Source organism: Miniopterus schreibersii (genome assembly GCF_964146895.1).
Source record: "Miniopterus schreibersii genome assembly, chromosome: 15".
In the NCBI taxonomy this organism is placed as follows: Eukaryota; Metazoa; Chordata; class Mammalia; order Chiroptera; family Miniopteridae; genus Miniopterus; species Miniopterus schreibersii.
The window spans coordinates 37,657,119-37,677,591 of NC_138115.1; the positions used below are offsets into that span (position 1 = coordinate 37,657,119).

Below are 20,473 nucleotides of genomic sequence, written 5' to 3' on the forward strand. Positions count from 1 at the left end.
GGCGGGACCTGCAATTGTACCATCGCACGTGCTGGAGCGGAGGCCTCGGGGTGCGGGGCTCCCTCCCCGGCGTGCCTAAGCCAGGACTCCTCGCAGGTGAAGCGCCCGAGGGGGAAGCCCAGAGGAACCCCGCCTCGGGCTCCCCCCCCCAAGCTGATCACTTTTCAGGGGGAGCTCCCTGTGCATTCTCTAGTCTGAAGTCCACGCCACCAGATTACCATCTTTCCCACCAATTTGCCAACCCCCCTGGCAAAAGCCTTTATTGGCATGAACTTCCTCTCGCGACCCCCCCTGTTCCGTGCGGCTCCAATCGCTCCCGGCGCCCCCCCCCCCCATCTCGGATCGGCTTCCCCTCTCCGGCCCAAGACCCAGGTCCCCAAACCACTCCAAAGGAGATTCGCACCCTTCGCCCCTTCCCGGGCGTCCCGCGGCGGCGCCGGGCGGGGGAGCGCGGGGAGGAGGCCGGGCTTCCCGGGGTCCCGGGCCTCCTCGCGCCCCGGCGGCGCGCAGGGGGAGGGGAGCGCGGGTGGGTGGGACCGGGCTGGGGGAGGGGAGCGGCGAGGAGGAGGAGGAGGGAGTGTGCGAGCGTGTGTGGCTGGGGGAAGCCATTGCCTGTTTAATAGTTGCTGTTGCTGCACTTCCGCTTCTCTCCCAGCGAGAGAGACACGAGTGGCCAGGCCCAGCCGCAGCCGCAGCAGCAGCCGCCGCGGCGGCACGGAGCAGCCAGACACAAAGAGAGGTACGGGGATCCCCCCGCCGCCCGCCGCCCCCCGGCCGCGTCGCCGGGCCCCGGGGACACCCCTCGGCGCCTCGCCGCCCCGCGCCGCCCGGGCCGCCGGCCACCGCGCTGGCGGGGGGTGGGGAGGAGGCGGACAGGGACGGGGAGCCCCAGGGGTCCGGGGCCCGTCCGCGGGGGATGGGCAAGGACCCGGGGCCGCGTGGGGTGCGGGGCCGCCCGTGTCGGGGGCGGGGGGGGCGTCGTGACTTGAACTGTCAGCGCCGTCCCGGGAGCCCCCCGCTGGCCGCCCAGGGGGCCGGAGCGGGGGAGGGGGAGTTGGGGGAGCCCCGTTTTCCCCCGGGGTGGGGGACCACGGGGATTAACCTCTCCCGGGCGGACTGACTCATTGTTATTTTTCCGCCGAGGAGGCTGATCCGCCCCCCCTCGCACCCCACCCCCACCGGGGGTGGTAATCGGGCGCGTGCTCGGGACCCCCGCGGCCGCGGAGCCCCACGCGGGCGGCCAGGGCCAGGCGGGCGGGGAGGGGCGTCGGGGCGCGGCGCCGGGGGCCGGGAGCCTGGCCCCCCTCTACCCCGCACCCCCACCCCCCGCGGGCCTCTCCCTTCCCCCACCGGGGCACCAGCTCCCCGCCTCCGTCCCCTTGGCTCGGCTTCCTCTCTTACTCCTCTCCGCCCCTCCTCTCTTCCCGACCTGGCCAAACTCCGCTCCCGGCCCCCGCGGCTCGCCCCGGCCCCCGCCCCCCGCGACCCCCGGGAAGCCGGCACAAACAGCCCCGAGGCCGGCCTAGCGCCGGGACCTTCCCTCGGTGCCCGGCCGCGGCGCCCGCGCCCCCGCCCTGCGCTCCTCCGCCGGCTCGGCGGCTCCCCTCCCAGCCCCGAGGGGAGCCCCGGGGCGGGGGGGCGAGGAGAGGCCGCACGCTTTGCTCCCGACCGTTTTCCTGCTGTGTCCCCCCCACTTGGGGCCAAAAACAAACAAGCCGCGTCTGAGCTGCAGAAGCCTGAACGGGCCTGAGGACTTTGAGAAGCGAGCGGAGGGCGGGGGGCAGCCGGGCGCACCCCGGACCCGAGCCCTGCCGACCGCACGCGCCTCCCTTCTCTACACCGGCTGCAGGGTTGTGTTTTTCTGTTTTGTTTTCCCTCCCCCTGCAGGGGCTGTTTGCGGGGTGGGGTGGGGGGTTCGCTATGTCGGATGACGATTCGAGGGCCAGCACCAGCTCTTCCTCATCTTCGTCTTCCCACCAGCCAAACGAGAAAGAAACAAACACCCCCAAGAAGAAGGAGAGTAAAGTCAGCATGAGCAAAAACTCCAAACTCCTCTCCACCAGCGCCAAGAGGTACGGTACTGTTCACCCGCAGGCTTCCTAGGTCCCGCACTGCCTCTCGCCGCACTTGGTCTACCTCCCAGGGAGGGTGGACTTCACTGCTCCTCGTGATTTATGTGTTCTTAAAAATGAAAAAAAAAAGGGGCCTTGGAAGCCCTCATTATTTTTTCTCTATTGCTGCTTTTTTTTTTCTTCTTTTCATCATTGTCCACCTGCAGCTGTTGTGGCTTGCCTCTCGTTTCTGGCTGAAGTTTGTAAGAACCCTCATTACTTCTGTTACCGACCCTTCAGTCTGATTTCAAATTACTTGTCCTATTAATCACTAACCTGTGACCTCCCTCCCCTCCCCCAAGGCTGTCATCGCACTTAATTACTAATACCTGCCCAGACAACTCTTATCAAAATGAATTCTAATCCCATCTGACATCCTCCTCACCTGTTGCACATAGGATCTTTTCCTGAATAGAGCTTTCCCCCACAAGTTGTATAAGGAATAAATAACTCGTATTGGGGGGGGGGTAAAACGTTTTAATAGGTGGAGACAGAAGTTTTCGGATGGAATTTAAAGAGATTTTTCTGATTTGGAGAGTTGAGGCGAATGAGTGTATCAGTCAACATATGCTATAAAATGATAATTCTAGGTTATTTGGGGGATTCTCTTTTGTTCTGTTAAAGAGATTCAATTTACCAAATTTCAGGAGACTTTTTTTCATGCTCTTTTCTGTTTGCTGTAAAATGTGTTTTTGTTTTTTTCGAAGTTAAATTCAAGTGGTGGCTTTTTCTCTCTACTCTTTTCCTCTTATGTCTCTGAAGAAGCTACTTTTTACCTTCACCATCCTTCAGTAATGTCCTCTGATCCCCGAGACCCTTAGAAGAGTCTATGGCAGATTCCTGGGAACCCCCATACATTTCATAAATCCTCACTGCTCTCAGGTGGACAGTCGTTAACCGTAAAGTGGCAAACCAGAAAGATAGTAAGAAATCCAAATGGTGCGTTAGATAGGGATATCTTTCTTGAAAGAATGTAAAATGAAATGGAACACCACCAGGCTGTAGATCTCTCCCCAATGAGTAGTGAACCTGGAACTTGGAGTTTGAAAGTTTATTCTGACATCTTCCCTGACTTGAAATTTGCAATGTTGGTAAAGTGCTTTGGTAAGTTAACCATGGGCAGATGAAGGAGTGACTTTAGCTTATTTTAAGTAGTGTAGAGGTCTAGAAGTAAGTGGCAAGATGCCTTGACAAGAGTGTTCTCATTTTCAGAGGGTTGGTTTGATTGTGTAGCTACTTCCCAGGAGTCCTAACCGGCCCTCATTGATTAGCCCTGTGCTGGTTCTCCCAGAACCTGGCATCTACCCTGCCCACTTTCCATGGGGCCTTCCTTAATCTGCCCCTTCCCCATCTCCCTCCCAGGGTCTGGGCTCCTAAATCCACACTGAAGCGGCTTTTGGCCTGAGGTGACTGACAGGATATTTGCTTTAGGTCATTAGTGTTTTTATATTTTGCTGGCTATCCCTGCTGTACATGTATATATTTGGGGGTAAAGGCACAGGTTTCAGATATAAAACAGCCTGCTTTGTGTCAGCAGATGACAAATTTGTCACTAGACACAATTTGTCCATTTATGCTAAGGGAGTTAAAAACTTATTTGGAAATGCCTGGGAAAGAGACGGTAGGTGTAAAAAAAAGAAAGGCGGGAAAGTACAAATAGTAATTTTACCTATGAAGTTAAACGTCAGTTTTAGCTCTCTGGATATTTTGCTGAAAGACTAGCTCTTAGTGTTAAAGCAGAGCTAAGGTTAATTGTAAAGGTAAAAAATGGGGAGAGGGACAGTGTATCCAGGAAAGAAGGGGAAGTTGATGTTAGTGGGACCCTGTAGAAGCAGCTCTGTGAAATACATTGATTTGGAAGGCAGGTGTTGCCCATAGAATTGGAAAGGAGCATATATATCAGGAGATAGATTGAAAAAGAAGCCTGAATTGCTGACAGAAGGTAACTTAACAGCATTTTGGGAAGTGGTTTCTAGGCCACCCGTAGAGGAAAGCCCCCTTTGAGAGTGGTCTAGACAAGAATTACTATGTGGAACATATGAAAGTATTACTCCTGCAAATCTTTTGCCATTACTCTGGAAATGTGCAAAAGTTGTTTTGTAGAGATGAAGTGACTAAAGCTGTCTGGTATTACACTTCTTAGGTATTAAAGAAGCAACTCCTTTTTTTGTGACTGTTTTGTAGTAGAGGTTGAGTTGACAAGGAGAAAGGAAGTCAGTATGCATTTTTATACAAGATGTGCTCAGGGCGAGGATATTTTTCCCCCCTAACTACATAGGTCTTAATATACAGCCATTCTAATATGCAGGCAGGTAAAGAATCAGGAAACCAGGGCTCCAAACTTTTAGTCTAACTTAACGAGCCCCAGCAGCCATCCAAATATCTCAGAAGTGAAATGCTTCTTGGTAGCAGAATTTAGCAGGACACAGATGAGTAGGTGTCAGTGGAGATTGTGAGCAAACCCCTTTCCAAGGCTGACCAGATTTGTAGGGGACAGGAAATGTTCAGAAACAGGAAGGTTTAAAGAACTTTCCCGGTCACCACCTTTAAATTCTCTTTACTTACACCTGAAAAAAACAAACACAGTGCCTTATAGAACGTATTCCCCATCGCAGCCAGCCGGCATGTCTTCCTACCCTCAAAACCTTTGGAAAGCGAAAAAGCGTCCATTGTGATTCAGATTGCCTTTAGTTGTGTGTTAGTGTTTTTTTTTTTTACTATGCTGCCTCGGTGAGACTTTTTAAGTTAAACCATAGCCCTTTAGGGTTTTATATGAGAGGAGCAGAAAAAGTTATAAAAATAGAAGGTACCATTTCAAAGGTGGAAGAGGCTTAGAGGCCTCAAAGTTTGCCGTCTGAATTGATGCTCTAAGCGCCTAGGTAAGCAGAAGACAAAGGCCAGGGCTCGGTGTGCACGGCCTGGTGGCGTCGGCCTGCGAGTGGGGGATGGAGCCCTTTGTGAAATCCTGGGCTGGCGCCGGGAGAGGAAACTGGGGAGCCCCGGGTTCTGGGGGCCGTGTGGGGTGGAGGAGGAAGGGGGCTGACCCAAGGGAAGTTCGAGGATGTCCTGGGAAAAGGCCCGGAAAGGTGGGCCGGGAGTCCGGGCGGGCGGGCGCCCGGCGGGCGGTGCACCTGTGCGGGCCGCGGGCGGCTCCTGGGGCCCGGCCTCCGCGGAGGGGCTGGCGGGGATGGTCGCGCGTGGGCCCCGCGTGGCGTCGGGGCCGGAGGTTCCGGGGCGCGGTGGCGGGAGCTGGGGAGTCGCCGGGCGTCCCCGCGCGGCTCTCCCCACCCCGGCCCGCAAGTTGGCCCGCGCGGCCCGAGCCGTCGGGCGCGCGCGCGCGGGGTGGGGGCGGGGAGCCCGGGCGGCCGGGGGCGGCCGGGCGAGGGGGCCTCCTGCAGGCCAGCGTGGCCCCGCACCCCGCGTCGGCGGGCCGGTCACTTGGGGCCCGAGGGGCCTCGAGGGGCCTCGCGGGGAGCGGCCATGTTGGCGTCGTCACTGAGGACACGGGGCGGCTGGGGGGAGGGGGCGTTTTCCCCCGGGCAGGGGCTGGCGGACGCCCCAGGTGCCAGGGGTGACCCTGCGGGCGCGGCGGGGCGCGGCCTGCCCGCCGGCGCGAGGGCTCCGATTGCTCGGTCCAGGGCCAGGAGGTGCCGGGGACGCCCGAGTGCGTCCTGACCCGACACATTCTAGTTCAGGTCGGAGAACCAGTCCGCAGGGGAGCTTTTAGCTTAGCTCCCGGGTGGGAATCCCCGGCACCCGGCGCTGCCTTCGTGCGCGGGGCCGGATTCGAACCCAGGCGCCCAGGGCCCGCGGTGCAGGGCCGGGCACGGGGCCCCGCCAGCCCGCTCGCGGCCCGCGCACCAGTGTTCTCCCGAACCACGGGCCTGGCGCTTTGGGTGCGTGGCCCGCGTCCCCTAGCGCAGGACCCAGCTCCCTCCGCAGGAGGGTGGGCGTCCCCGCCAGACCCCTGCCCTGGGCTGGGAGGCCACCAGCGCTAAATGTTTCTTGTGTTTTTCTCTCTCTCGCCTCCCTGACTCCAGGATTCAGAAGGAACTGGCAGATATCACTTTAGACCCTCCACCTAACTGCAGGTGAGCTTCCTTTCAGATTTGATTCTTTTAAAAATTCTTCTAACCTTTATGTTGTGTTTTTTTTCATTATTATTATTTATTATAAGCTTTTGCTTTTATTCTTTGGTTAATGCTTGTTTTGGTGTGCGAGCATCAAGTAACAGCTGAAATTTATTAACCTGAGTATACTGTTTGGATGAGCCTCTTAGGATCTCAGTGTTACGTTAAAGAGAATTGATAGATTTTTGGGGGAGTGGACACTTTCACACATATGGACTGTAAAGTGAATTTAAAGATGCGCGTTTGCCTAGAACCTTTCATATGCCATGGACGGTGATGCTCAGGGACACTGGCTTACAAAGTTGCTTTGCTGTCTTAATCTGTTGTTCCCACTCTACTAAGAGAGCATAGAGTTCATCAAACACTGGCTTGATGGGTTTTCTGTTATATATAAATTTTGTGTTGGGCTTTTGGCAGACCAATTAGAAATTAATCTATGGCTTTGATAAAAAGGTTTTAAGTTATTTTATAGATTTAAACTCTTCTGTTAAGGTGTTTTTCCTTGAAATTGCTTTCCTCAGACTGTAGATAGTACATATGTGTGTGTTTCAATTTCAAAACAGTTTGATACTAGTTTTCAAAGGGTTGTTGATCACTTTGTTCAGAATACCTGTTTTGTTATTTGCTGTTGAGTCAAGGTGGAAAACTTGAGGACTTCACTAAATCAGTGAAGTGAGGAAAGACTTGTTATAATAGAGCCATTTATTTAAGGGAGCTTAATTGTTCATTTCTATTACTCCAATTGTTTAAAATTAAGTATGACATTTAGCTTCATTCTCAGTTCTCATGATTGGCATTGGAGTGGGATGTGAGGTTTCAGAGTGTGCTAAACTTACAGGTAGGGGTAGAAGTTACAAATACTGTGGCCGTACACAGAATTTAAATCGAGCATGTGGAAATACTCAGGTTGAAAAGCTAAAATGAAATACTTTGCTTCTTAACACTGAACTTTCTAAACTATGGCTGATGGAGTAAACAGAAACGTTAATTGCCATTTTGGTTACATATGTTGTTAACGTTGGTCAGGTGTGGGATGTTCCTTGGTACAGTTTTGTCCTGTTGTGTAAGGAAAATCATTTCAAGTTCGAAATGCTCTTAAACTATAGTTTATAGCTGCACCACCCAGTCATTCTCTGGCTATTAAGACTCTTCTCAGACTGTTGAGAAAGTGGAGAAATGGGTTAGGCTTAGGGCTGTGATACCTTCCTCTTTTATTTTCCTGGAATCGTTCAGATGGAAGCCTGTAGCTTAGCTTCCCTTGGTTGTGTTGAATCCATAGGCATTCCCCGTGCTTGGTCTGTGCGCTCTAGTTACTGCTCCTGTTTGGTATTGTGTCTTCCATGTGTCTCTGGCAAGTTCAGGCAGCTGTAGCTGATACAATTATGAAGTTGTGTTTTTGTTTTGTTTTGTTTTTATATATCTTTATTGATTTCAGAGAGAGGAAGGGAGAGGGAGAGAGAGACTTGAAACATCAATGATGAGAGAGTCATTGATCGGCTGCCTCCTGCACGCCCCCAGACTGGGGACTGAACCGGCAACCCGGGCATGAATCACGATCTCTTAGATCCTAGGTCGATGCTCAACCTCTGAGCCACCCCCGGCCGGGCAGATTATGAAGTTTTAAAGCATGGTTTCAGAACTAATAACATCAAAATGTGTTAAGGCTTTCTTGCAAATAAGTGCAATCAAATTTAAAAATTGTGAATAAAGGTTTTCATGGGATTAATTACTTTTTAAAAATAGGATAAGTACACTTTAATTTCACACCATTTTAACTGAGTTTACGTGTGAGATATTTGTGCTGCTGAACATGTAGAACTTTTTATCCTTGGGAAACCCTCCTAATTACCTTTTCCAAGGTGAAACCTTTAAACATTGCCTGTGATCAGGTGACTCACCGAACTGGATGGTTATTGGATGGTTGGTGGTGGGAGACAAATTTCAACATATTTACACTTTAAAAAATCTCTTCGATTTCAAAGAAAACATTAGGCTTTTTTATTTTGCAAGGGAGTGTGTATTATGTTGACTTTTAAAAATGAAGACTGCTGTATTTTCTGAAGACATTTTGCAGGAGGGATGTTTAATATGAATCACAATTTCTAGTTTTGGTTGCCTTACTAGTGTTGACTGACTTAATGTTATCCAGTAGTTCCAATAATCAGCTTACTTAAATAAGTTTGGTTTTATGTTTTGTGTTGGTACTTTATGGGATTGAATTATTTAATGTATGTTATTTTTGGAGATGGAAGTGGGTAATTTAGTGTGGAGATACTTTTTGAAGTTAGCTTCCAGTTAAAATGTGTGAAATAAATGATACACTGAATGCATGCATATTTTTTTATAATTTAAAAAATGTTACTCAGCATAAGAGTTTAATAGTTTGGGATTTATGAAATTGTAAATTCATCAATTGTAAATTATATTTTGAATTCATTAAATAATTGGCTTTCAATTAATGTATCTTATGTATTAACCCTTTGTAGGACTGATTGATTGCCTTTTTTCAATCATTGTTCAGTGTGTAGTTTTAAATTTAAACACATTTCTTTATTAAAATATAGCAGTTGCTACATAGTAACTTGAAACAGTTGAATCAGTGTGAGAGATGCTTCTCTTGAAGGTGCATTGCTTGTGTTCACTAATTTTAGCACTTGGCAAACATATTTGGCTTCGAAGTTACTGAACTTCAAAACTTGTGTGAAATGCAATTGCTAAATATGTTCTAATGTATGAGCTCATAAAGTTAAATCCTTAGTGTCGTATATCATGTTAAGTAGATTTTAAGTGAATATTTAAAAATTGGTTTATATTGCCATATCAATCAAATTCTTTGGTATCTCTGAACTATTTGGTTATATATATGTATACAGCTAAGTCTCCCAACTCCTGTACTGCATTTGATTAGGCTTTTCCCCTTGCATTCTGGCTCTATTCGTTTAGGAAAAAATATTTTCTTAACTACAGTAATGATTTCCTAAAGCATGCCATATCTTGGATGGTAAAATTATGCCTTTTAGGTAGCTGGTGAACTCTGGGCCATTAGAGTCAGTTTTGCAGCTGTTATTTATAGCTTAAGGCTCAAGCTTTGCTAAATTGACTAGTTATAGCTATCTAACTAATCTGTAGACATAAATGTCTGTAGACACTATGTCTGCACATAATAAATGATGCATTTTACCCAGGTCCTTTAAACTTCAGGTTTTACTTAATGGATATCTTTTTATTATGAGTGAACTACTCATATAGTGACTTGAAACCTAAAAATTCAGATTTTGGGGGTGCTGTTATTTTAGGATAAAATGCCTTTCAGAAGTCAAGAAACATTTCAAGCATGGTACAGAATAATAAAAATACATTTTCCTTATATGTGACCTTACTACATTTTGACCATTATTTTTCTGTTTCCCAAATATGTAAACCTAAGTCGGTGCTTTTTATTTTTCTGGGGAAACTACTATGTAATTAGATATAATCGGTTTTACATTTTTACAGCTAAATAATACTTTTTTGAAGATGATTTAAAGGCTAAAGAGAATTTTAAAAACAAATGTAATGCATTTGTCTAGGAAGTTAAATGTTCTCACTCTTCTTTTACTCATTTACTAAAAGGGCCAAATGCCTAGCTTGCCTCCCTGAGTGTTGTAAAGTTCAAATGAGTTTAGAGTTTTCTGTGTGTGTTAGATTAGTGATATTATTAGAATCGCCCACTTAGCTCCCCCCCCCTTTTTTAAATATATCTATTGATTTCGGAGAGAGGGAGATAGAAACATTAATGATTAGAGAGTCGTCATTGATCGGCTGCCTCCAGCACACCCCCTGCTGGGGATCGAGCCCACAACCCAGGCATGTGCCCTGACGGGGAATCGAACCAAGATCTCCTGGATCCTACTAGGTCAGTGCTCAACTGCTGAGCCACACCCGGTCGGGCCCATTTAGCTCCTCTTAATAGCTCATCTTTTTTTTCCTTAAAGTAATATTGCCTTTTATTGCTTATATTTTAAACACAATTTTAAGCCATTACACAATAATGTAAGAATGCACATTTTTGAAAAGTTGAAACGCAGAAGTTGTGGAGGAGAGAGTGAAAGATCCCCTCATGACCTCATCTGATCCTGTCCCTTGCACAGAGATGTGTACTGGGTTAGCACTTGATGTGTATTTTTCTGGATAGTTTCTGTGAATTCACATTGTTATACGTATCTGGTTTTGCAAATTCTCCTGGAATTAGTGGTAATAGTACAGGGTGGAGCAAATATAGGTTTACAGTTTGTATGGAAAATGATACAGTAATTAATAATACAAGAATAAACTCTGTGTTTCACGTACTCACAACTGTAAACCTATTTTTGCTTCACCTTGCATTGAGATGTCAGGTTAGAAGTCCCAGGCTGCTAACCTTGGAATGAAAAGAGATTCTTTCCTTGCAACAGTGAAGGTGTATGCACCTCGTTCGAATTTAGCTTGTTTTAAATGGTGCTTTGTTATAAAAAATGGGTTCTGCAGAAGTCATCCTTTACAAAATCCTATGTCATCTCACTTGCTGAGAAATGTCCTTCCTTTTATGTATCTTTACTTCATCTGATGCTACTAAATGCATTCAGAATACCGATGTGACTTCACCGTCTGCATATTTAGTTTTGTTCTAATTTTTATTTGGAGAGCTACCACTGCAGCGTGCTTGCTTTTATGTGCATAAAGACAGTGTTGAAAATAGTGAGAACCAGGAGACTAGAGTGTCAGCACAATCAAAATAGCACCCAAACCAGGGTCAAGTGGCTGGAAATTAGATCATTGCCTGGGGCCTCAGTGGGTAGGAAGGCAGGAAATCTATCCAGAAATGAATTGCCTACTAAATGAGTAGGCACTCACATGGCTTTCATGTTTACCAAAAGACTATGGTTCTGGGTTGTAAAGCTATGCTGGTTTCGTTCCTCAAAAGGTTAAACTGAATTACCATATGACCCAGCAATTCTGTTCCTGGGTATATACCCCAAAGGATTGAAAACAGGGACTCAGACAGATACTTGTCCATGGTCACAGCAGCATTATCCATAATAGACCAAAAGAAGCAGCAGCCCAGATATCTGTCAGCAGATGAGTGGAGTGGATTAACAAAATGTAGAATATACATACAACGGAGTATTATTCAGCCATATAAAGTAACGAAGTTCCAATACATGCGACATGGATGGGCCATGAAAATGTTATACTAGCTGAAATCAGTCAGACACAAAAGGACAGATACTCTATGATTCTACTTAACATGAAATATCTAGAATAGTCAAATTCATAGAGACAGAAAAATTAGAGGTTCCCAGGAGCTGGAGAGGGGAGAATGGGAGATACTTCTTAAAAGAGTTTCTGTTTGAGGTGATGAAAATTATGGAAACAAATAGTGGTGATGGTTGCACAACACTGCAAATGTAATTAATGGCACTGAATTTTACACTTAAAAATGGTTAAAACGGCCAACTGTATGTTACGTATTTTACCACAATAAAAAAAAAAGGTAAAAAGCCCGGCTGGGCGTGGCTCAGCGGTTGAGCATCGACCTAGGATCCAGGCGATCGGGGTTTGATTCCCGGTCAGGGCACATGCCCGGGTTGCGGGCTCGATCCCCAATGACTCTCTCATCATTGATGTTTCTATCTCTCTCCCTCTCCTTTCTTCTCTCTGAAATCAATAAAGATATGTTTTTTTAAAAAAAAGTAAAAAAAGATACTGCTGTTAAAATGTTAACAGTATTTTGAAGGAAAATGCTTATAGCTTAGGAAGCAGCACTTCAGTTTTTAGGGATTCTTATAAAGGATACTAATGTTAAACTCCTGTCACAAACTGTGTCTGTTACATGTGAAAAGTCACCTCCTTCAAGGAGCTCATAATCAAGTGAGGTGGAAAGAGATGCACACACTGATTTTGAATAGTACTTGGAAACTTGGAATCTTCCTTGGAAGATTATTTGGAAAGTAATGCACATAACATGTGGAAGGTTCAGAGGAGCAAGAGATGACTTTACCTGGGTGGGAGGGGTCCTAGCTGGGGCTCTCAGCGATCTGGGGAGCGTCATGGGGGAAGTGAGAAGTGAGGCGGGAGGACTGAGGGACATGCAGTGGAGGAAAGTGCAAGCAGAGACACAGCGAAGGGAAGGCAGAGGGCACTCTTGGGCAATAGTGAGAAGTCAGTGGTAGGATATACAGCAAGGATCAAACTTGTGTTCCTTGGTGTCAGGCGGAGGCTTTGAGTTTCATTCTGGAGATACTGGAGAATCACGGAAACCCTTTTGAGCTGGAAGTGTAAGCCAGCTAGAGCTGAGTGTCTGGATGGAGACAAAGCGGGGGGATGAGTAGAGCTTGGTGGGAACCGGGAGACTTGGAGATGGCTGCAGTAGTCCAGGTGGGAGGCCAAGAGGGCCGTGGGGAGAGGCGACGGCCGTCAGTGTGGAGCAGGGAGAGGTGACGGCCATCAGTGTGGAGCGGGGAGAGGTGAAGAAAGCCGCAGAATCTTGAGAACTTGGCCACTGATTCGGATACGGAGCACTTGAAAGGGATGGGGGGTTCTGTGGGTGTTGGTACCACTAACAGAATAGGGCAGGAAGATGAACAGGCCTGAGGGGGACAGGTTAGATCATACTCCCCAGGGGCAGTTATTTGCTTTGTTGACCATATACAGGCACAGTGTAGCATATTGCTGCCACTTAGTAGGCTCTCCGCAAATATCTGCAGTTTGATTATATGTTTAAGTTTATTAGTAATCAGTCATTGAACGCTCAGGCCTACTTTTAGGTTAGATGAGACAAATTAAGTAGCTTATAAACTCCCCAAAAGGTGCAGTGACCGTGATTTCTTTGATTTTGATCCTACATGTTTCCCCCCCCCAATTCAACTTTTTCAGTTGGAAAAATTCAAAGCTACAGAAGAGTTGAAAAAATAAAACGGGAACAACACCTGTCCTTCACCCCAATTCATTAGTTGTGAGAATTTCACCATGTTTGCTTTTGTCCCTCTTTTATCTCTATATATTTTGCAGAAGCATTTGGAAGCGAGCTGCATCCGAATGCTTCCATGCTTTTAGGCTTCCATGGGCTTCCATGCGTTGAATCTGAGGGGGGTCGGCAGGGGTGCTGAGGCTGCAGCTGGCTTTGGGCGTCCACATTAGATTTGAAAGTTTGGATGATAGTTGAACTTTCTGCCGGGGATTGAGAATTGTGCTTTGAAGGGAGTCTACAAATGAAGGATGGGAAAGTAAAGAGGACCTGGAGAAGAAAGAAACAAAGGGGAGAGCTGCTGAGTTGCTTAAAAAAAAAAAATCTAGGGAATTTTTCTTAGATTTCAAAATGTAAAGTTGAGAGTGTGTTTAGTAGGCTGAGAAGCAGCAGCTGGTCGAGAGGAGCAAAACAGAGAGGGAGATGTGATGTTTTTAAACACAATTATCGAGAAACTGATAGAATATATGGAACTGAGGTCCTAAGAGGAGAGTGTGTATTTAGAAAGGCCGGTAGCTTGGAACTTCATGATAGTGTGACTGTTTTCTAGAGGATTGGAAGCATTTTTGGGCCCGAGTAACACTGCAGTTACTTGTATGGGACTGAACAGCAGCAGCACCTGTCCCCAGTTTGATTTGGTTTGTCTTTCCCAGTAGACTTTAAGTTCCTTGAGAGCAGGGATTATGTCTTTGCTTCCCTACAGTGTGTCCAAGAAATACTAGATCAACAATACCTATTTGTTAAATTAAAACACCAGCACAAACACCTAATTCAGGTCTGATGGTTGAATGGAACATCTTCATTACCCTGTTCAGAAAATAATGGCAAGAGCTGGGGAAATTGCTGTCGCATTTTACAGCTGTCCACTGCTGGCATTCTTTCCGGGTTGGCACCCAGGCAGTTTTGGCAATTCTCACTTTCCCGGAACCACAGAGCAGCTCTGGACTGTAGTGTGATACAAAAGACGTGATCGTGCTGCAGGCTGGATTGAGAAGATGCATAAAGAAAATATCAATGCCTTTGATTCCCATGTTTTGACTTTATAAGATTGCTGTTGGCCAGCAAGTGTGGTTTAGAAGTGCTAAGTTAATGGCCTTCCTGGAGATGGTTCCTAAAATCTAAAGCTGTTTCAGGTAGTTGGTTATGTTAGAGATGCTGGCACCTGCCTGAGACACCTGACACATTCCCCATCATCAGCCCAGTGCAACAGGGTTTCAGAATAAGCCCATTCTCATTCAGCCTCTGGTATGCAGCCGGGCTCTGAAGTAAACAAAAGGCCTGGTAAGTGGTGTCAGCATACGCTTCTAATCCTCTGGGAAACCTACTCTGTAGGTAAAGAAGCACAAAGCTCCTTGCTTAAGAACCGGAACCCAGGAACTACTGTGTCCTAATGGCTCTTTTCTTGAGGCACAGCATATGTGAGTGATTACAGATTGCTTTGTGGAGTCCACGCCATACTGCATAGATGGTGAACCTGCAGAAGGCCAAGGTGATGTCTGCCCCTGGTCAGGAAAGTCGTGCAGAACCAATGTTTTCATATGCAGGACATAATTGAAAGTTGACACTGGGTTATGCTACCTGGGGCAGCGCACTGTTCACTCACTTTCGTTAACAAAGTAGGCAAAACCTGAATCTGTCTGCTTTCTAAAGGACCTGAACAAGATAAAGTGAAATGCCAGGACAAAATAAAGTTACTGGCATAGGTATTATCCAGCTTTTATGTGGCCTTCAGCAGTGCAGGTGCCACGGGTCACATCTGACTTGTCTGTAGTGACTTGTGTTGGCACTAGATTTTATTTTTTTGAAAATCTGGCAGCTTGAACCTTTATTTTTAGTGCTTTTTTTTTTTTTAAAGAAAAAAGTATCATTAGAAACTTACAGTACAAAAATAATCTTGCCAAACCTTTTAAAAGTTTTGTTGTTGCCCAGCCGGGCGTGGCTCAGTGGTTGAGCGTCGACCTAGGATCCAGGCGATTGGGGTTCGATTCCCAGTCAGGGCACATGCCTGGGTTTTGGGCTCAATCCCCAGTCGGGGGCATGCAGGAGGCAGCTGATCAATGATTCTCTCATTATTGATGTTTCTATCTCTCTATCCCTCTCCTTTCCTCTCTCTGAAATCAATAAAGATATATTTTAAAAAAATAAAATAAAAAAAGTTTTGTTGCTCAACAGGATTTCACATCAGGTCCACCACGACATCGGTCCAGCCTTGTGAGCTCCCCCCACCCCCCACCATTCATGCCTACTGACACTCAGCGGGGCGGGCATACTGTAGGCACCAAAATCACCCCGCCACCTGGGTCTGGATGTCCAGTTGCCAGAAGCTATGATGGTTTCTAGCCTGAGCTGGACTCTTGCAGGACCCCTCCTACTGCTTAAATTTGCAAACACTGCCACACTGGCATCACCTTAATGCTCAGGCTAGAGTGTGCGGCCCAGCCCTGAGCTCTGAGCATCTGCACAGGACCCATGGTCAGCCAGGAGAGTCTGAGGACAGAGACCCCGCTTTTACTCCTGGCCCTGCAACCAGACAAGGCTGCCTCCTGGTTGGCCCTTTGGCTACCCTGCACAGCACTGCCTTCCCAGGCCCACAGAACTCCCCCACCTCATCAAATAGTGATAATCAATGGAGAGGTCCTGTAGGGTCCACCAGCACTAAAATGATGATCATTATGTGGACTACCAGGACATTGGGTGTTTGTATCCATTTAAATTGATTGATGGAAAACCGATGTGTGATGAATCCTATCAGTTTAATAGAAAAAGATTTGAAGCATATTTTCAAATAGCAGTAGATAGAACTCAACTTGGGATGATCTTACTTAGAGAAAAGTTTTAAATAGGATACAGCTCAAAAAGTAAGGGTTGTAATCAGAAAGCAGTGTTGTACAAGAGTAAATCAGATCATATTTATTTAAAATATAGAATGTCTGCTGTGTGCTGGGCATTGCTCTGTGTAACTACAACAGACCTGGCCTCTGGCTTGTGGAACTTGAATTTTAGTAGGCAGTGCAGACAGCAACGAAGAAAAGTGGATTAGTAACTATAAGTTGTGGCCAATAGGAGAGAAATGAACAATGCAGTGATGGAGAGTAATTGGGGGGGGAGGGGGGGTGCTACTTAGAGAAGGCTTTAAAAAATTAGGCAAAGACCGGAAAGATGAGAAGAAAGGAGAGCTGGTGAAGGGCACAGGAAGAACATCCCGACAAGGAAGCACAGATAGAGGCCCTGAGGTGGGGAGAGCACGTGGTGCAGGATCCTGTAAGCCATGGTACAGAGGTTGGATTTCATGTGTCCCATTTCTTTCTGTGGGAAGCCATTCAAGGTTTTGAGGCAGGGAAGTGACATCACTTCAGTAATGATTTCAAAGTCTCTTCCCTCCTCCATGCTGTGGAAAATAGCTGGGCAGAAGGCTGAAGTAGAAAAAGGGAGACCAGAAAGGAGGGTATTGCTCTATTCCAGGTAACTGGGGATGGTAGCTGGGATTCCGGTGGCGGCAGTGGAGATGAGGTGGAACACCTGGACCCGTGAGGGTTTGCATGTGGGAGATGAGAATGGGCCCAGAATGGCTCTCAGTTTCTGTGGTTTTAGCAGGTAGGTGATGGTGACATTTTGCTGATATGAAGAAAACTGGAATGGGGGTGTGTGCGTGTGTGGCTCTGTGTGCACGTGTGTATGTGTTGGGATGAGACCAGCATAGAAAATGAGTCCTTTTTTATTATGTGAGGTTTGAGACAGATGCTAATGAGGCATACAAATGAAGGTGCCAAGTAGAAGTCAGAGATAGGTACGTGGAGCTCAGAGGAATATTTTGAACTCGAGATAGATAAAAGCCTGAGATACACATACATTTAGGAGGCATCAATATATAGAGGCTTTTGAATATCTGGGAATGCCTCTGTCTCACCTAGAGAGCAGAAGTGTAGTGAGAAGAGGACCCAGGATGGAGACCTGGACATCTAGCATTAGAGGTTGTGTAGTCTAAAGGAGACACCAGCAAAGGAGACTGAGAAGGAAAATTGAGAGAGTTGGTGTCAGAAGGCAGTGAGTGGAAGGTGTGTGGAGTTGAGTCGTCATGAACTCTGAAATAATGCTGTGAGGTGGAAAAAGAGGAAGCCAGTAAGCAACCATTGGATTTTACAATTAATTTGTTGACCATCATAAGTCAGCTGCAGTGTAGAGATGCACAAGAGGGGAGGATTTTCAAGAAAGAAAAGGTGTTCGTGTTACCCTTCCCAATTAGAAGATGTCATTGTGCTTATCCAAAGAAGGGACTTAACATTACCTGATTTTTACACTTTAGGATAGGATTTCTTGTGTATATAATTTTTCATATATACAGCTTGATTATGTAGTTTATCTTGGGAGAGACCTTATCCTTTTTAAAAAATATATGTTTTTATTGATTTCAGAGAGGGGAAGGGAGAGGGAGAGAGAGAGAGAAACATCAGTGATGAGAGAGTCATTGATCAGCTGCTTCTTGCACGCTCCACAACCTGGGCATGTGCCCTGACCAGGAATTGAACTGCGATCTCCTGGATCCTCGGTCAGTGCTCATGCCAGCTGGGCGAGGCCTTACCATTTTTAATGGATTCTCTGTGTGGTTTTTTTGTGTGTTTTTTTAATGGTTTCCACTCTTCTTCCTCCACCAGAAAAAGTTATCTTCTGCTTCACTAGAGTCAAGCCCTTGGTGATCTTATGGCTAACATCGTAGTGTGGGTTCCCTCAATAAATGGTGCCAGGTTCATATATTATTGCATCTTGATGAGTCTGTTTTGCAGGGCTTAGTTTAAAAATACTAGGGGGTAGGTAAACTGGAAAATCAATCAACTATTGCTGCCGTCCTTAAAATTCTTCATATGCTTTGATTTGCATTGACGTTGTCCTCTGGGAGTGGGTATACGTGTGTTTACTTGTAACAGAGCTTAAGATAGTCATGACATTCAATGTCTTTATGCTTTCAAGACTAGCAGTTATGTTCCTACTTCACATGGAATGTACCTGGATCTCCTAAAGCATCATAAGAGTGTCATCTTTCCAGTCTACCAGTCATGTTTCATTAATTTGTTTCAGATTATCCCAGGTACTCTTGGTCTTGCTTAACTTTATAATTCAGGTTGTCCCTCTTTCTGAGATTGATCTTGTTAAGACACAAACTTGTAAATTATAGGCAGTAAGTTGGGGACAGTAAGATACCTAGAATTATTGCCAAATGTGGTTAACAGTTTCGTGTAAGAAAATGTCCTGCAATGCAAGTGGTTACCTTAGTACTTCCCATCAGAGCAGTATGTGTACATAGCAGCTTGTGTGTAAAAATGCAGACACCAGATTCCCATTCAGATTGGGAGTGTGGGGGCTTTGGGTGTAAATGATCTAGCTGGTATTTTTATTCACATCAGAGGTTACCAGTCAAGGCACTACATTTTTAGTCTCAAAAATACGCTATGTTTTATTGACATGTATGCCTCTATAGCATATAAGTATTTGGAGGAGAATTATCTGTATTAGTCAAATAACTTTGACAAATTTCTAAATTAAAACAGCACGAAGAAGTCATTTTTGAATAACGTAAAGTTTCAGACTTGAGTACTGGTGCTGGAGGTCACTGGGCGAGACAGAGGCAGCCAGTAGACTGTGGCACTTGGGCAAGTGGTGACTCAGACCTGTAAGGGGACAGCAGAGTTCTGGAAGCATTGAGGGTAGAAATGAGGAAGTTTTCAGGATTGGGGAGACATTCTTCTAGTTCAGAGAGTATTAGTTGGATTCACAGGAGTGTTAGGCACTGCTGAGGGAATCGAATGATAATGCGGAACAAGTGTTTTGGCTGCATAGGAACTTTGCTTCCCAAATAACTTAAATTTTTCCTACCACCACTCATAACCCATTGGCTTTATAAAATTTTATTTCTTAGCAGACTTTGCTAGAACACATTTATCCTAAAGACAAGGAAATGGTTGAATTAGAGTACGTCAAGGATTCTAAAAGAAAACATTTGTTTTGTAACAGGCACCCAGGAGGATTTTTCATAAACATGATGGATAACTTTTCTCTAACCTAAGTAAATATTTCAAAACAAATGTATGTTAAGTGATTATAGTGGTGTGTGAGCAGAGACTGGCAGTAAAGCTAGCAAGGTCATGTATTACTTAATATATATGATACTGCTTTGGCCGTGGTCCTTTTTTGAGTAACTCTCTAGGAAAGTCCTCAGAATGCATAGCTTCGTTCTTCAGCTGGACTGGTAGCCACCCCCCCAAAATGTTTCTTCTTTGTAGCTTATTATCCTGAGATGTTTTCACATCCGAAGTGTGTTTATTACATAGTAAATATTGTCAGGTGACAGGGACCAGTCCTAAAATAAATCATATGTTGAAGACACAATTCTTATTAGAACTGAAGCTTGAAATTGGTTTCCATTCTGTCTGGCCACACTACTGGATTCTATGTAGATGTAGAGATTTCTTCTACATTTTACTGTAACTTTTTACATTTCTGTATATTGGGAGGAAGTTATATATTGTAGTACCTGCAAGTGAAAAACACATGATCGTGAAAAAAAGTAAAAAGCTGTTAAGATCCTGGAGCCCAAATTAACTTTTATGATGGAAATTTGTAGCGAGGAAGGACTGGATGCTCCCTTTTCTGTCTCTGTGTCCTATTTATTATGGGGTGTATATTGATAAGTTAATTTTTATCAGTTGTCTCTGTCACCAAATTACTCGTGCTTTGTTTCTTTTTTTTTTTTTTCAGAGCCACTCTTGAAACTTCTCTATATTCAGTCCAACTCTCGTTTAAGTCCTGATTTAAACTTCCCCACCTGGTAGTGAGCCCCTCCAGAGCGGTAGTCACCTTGCAGTTCTGAAGCTTCTCTGGTATCCCACGAGCCCCCAGCGTAGTGCAGGGTTTGAGGAGGGTAACATTTACTGATTGTTATTGGACCTGGAGGTGCATAAAAAGAAATGCTATCTTGTTGAATGGGCTAATAAGTAAAATCTCAGGATACCTAATGACATCATGGCAGGCTTAATTTGCATTTTCCTTTCTGGTTGAAATCTGGCATGTCATTCTGGCATTCCTGGTGGGCTCCCTCCCCTTCCTGTTTCTTCAGGGAAAAAAGGTTAGCCAGTTGGCTGCCGTTTTCTCAGCAATTTCTTCTGGACGTGCTCACTAGAGCCAGAAAATAATTTGTGACACTTGGCATTTCTAGAAGAGATACAATTGCGTGCACCCAGACTCTATATATATGA

At 45.9% G+C, this 20,473-nt stretch overlaps 2 protein-coding genes across 3 annotated transcripts in view; one reads left to right on the forward strand and one right to left on the reverse strand.

The window, feature by feature from the left end:
• Nucleotides 1–569: 569 nt before the first annotated feature.
• UBE2E1 (ubiquitin conjugating enzyme E2 E1) overlaps nucleotides 570–20,473 on the forward strand; it is a 59,949-nt gene continuing 40,045 nt past the window's right edge. The window contains exons 1-3 of one of the 2 annotated variants that reach the window (XM_081160369.1): nucleotides 570–739; nucleotides 1,888–2,072; nucleotides 6,152–6,202. In XM_081160369.1, the coding sequence (XP_081016495.1) occupies nucleotides 1,921–2,072; nucleotides 6,152–6,202 (203 nt within the window). In that variant the 5' untranslated portion in view covers nucleotides 570–739; nucleotides 1,888–1,920. The remainder of the gene's footprint in view (nucleotides 740–1,887; nucleotides 2,073–6,151; nucleotides 6,203–20,473) is intronic. The other variant, XM_081160368.1, reaches the window with a different exon arrangement.
• The window catches only part of NKIRAS1 (NFKB inhibitor interacting Ras like 1), a 52,206-nt gene continuing 50,393 nt past the window's right edge, over nucleotides 18,661–20,473 (reverse strand). Inside the window, exon 5 of the mRNA XM_081160367.1 lies at nucleotides 18,661–19,752. Within this exon, the coding sequence (XP_081016493.1) occupies nucleotides 19,711–19,752 (42 nt within the window). The 3' untranslated portion in view covers nucleotides 18,661–19,710. The remainder of the gene's footprint in view (nucleotides 19,753–20,473) is intronic.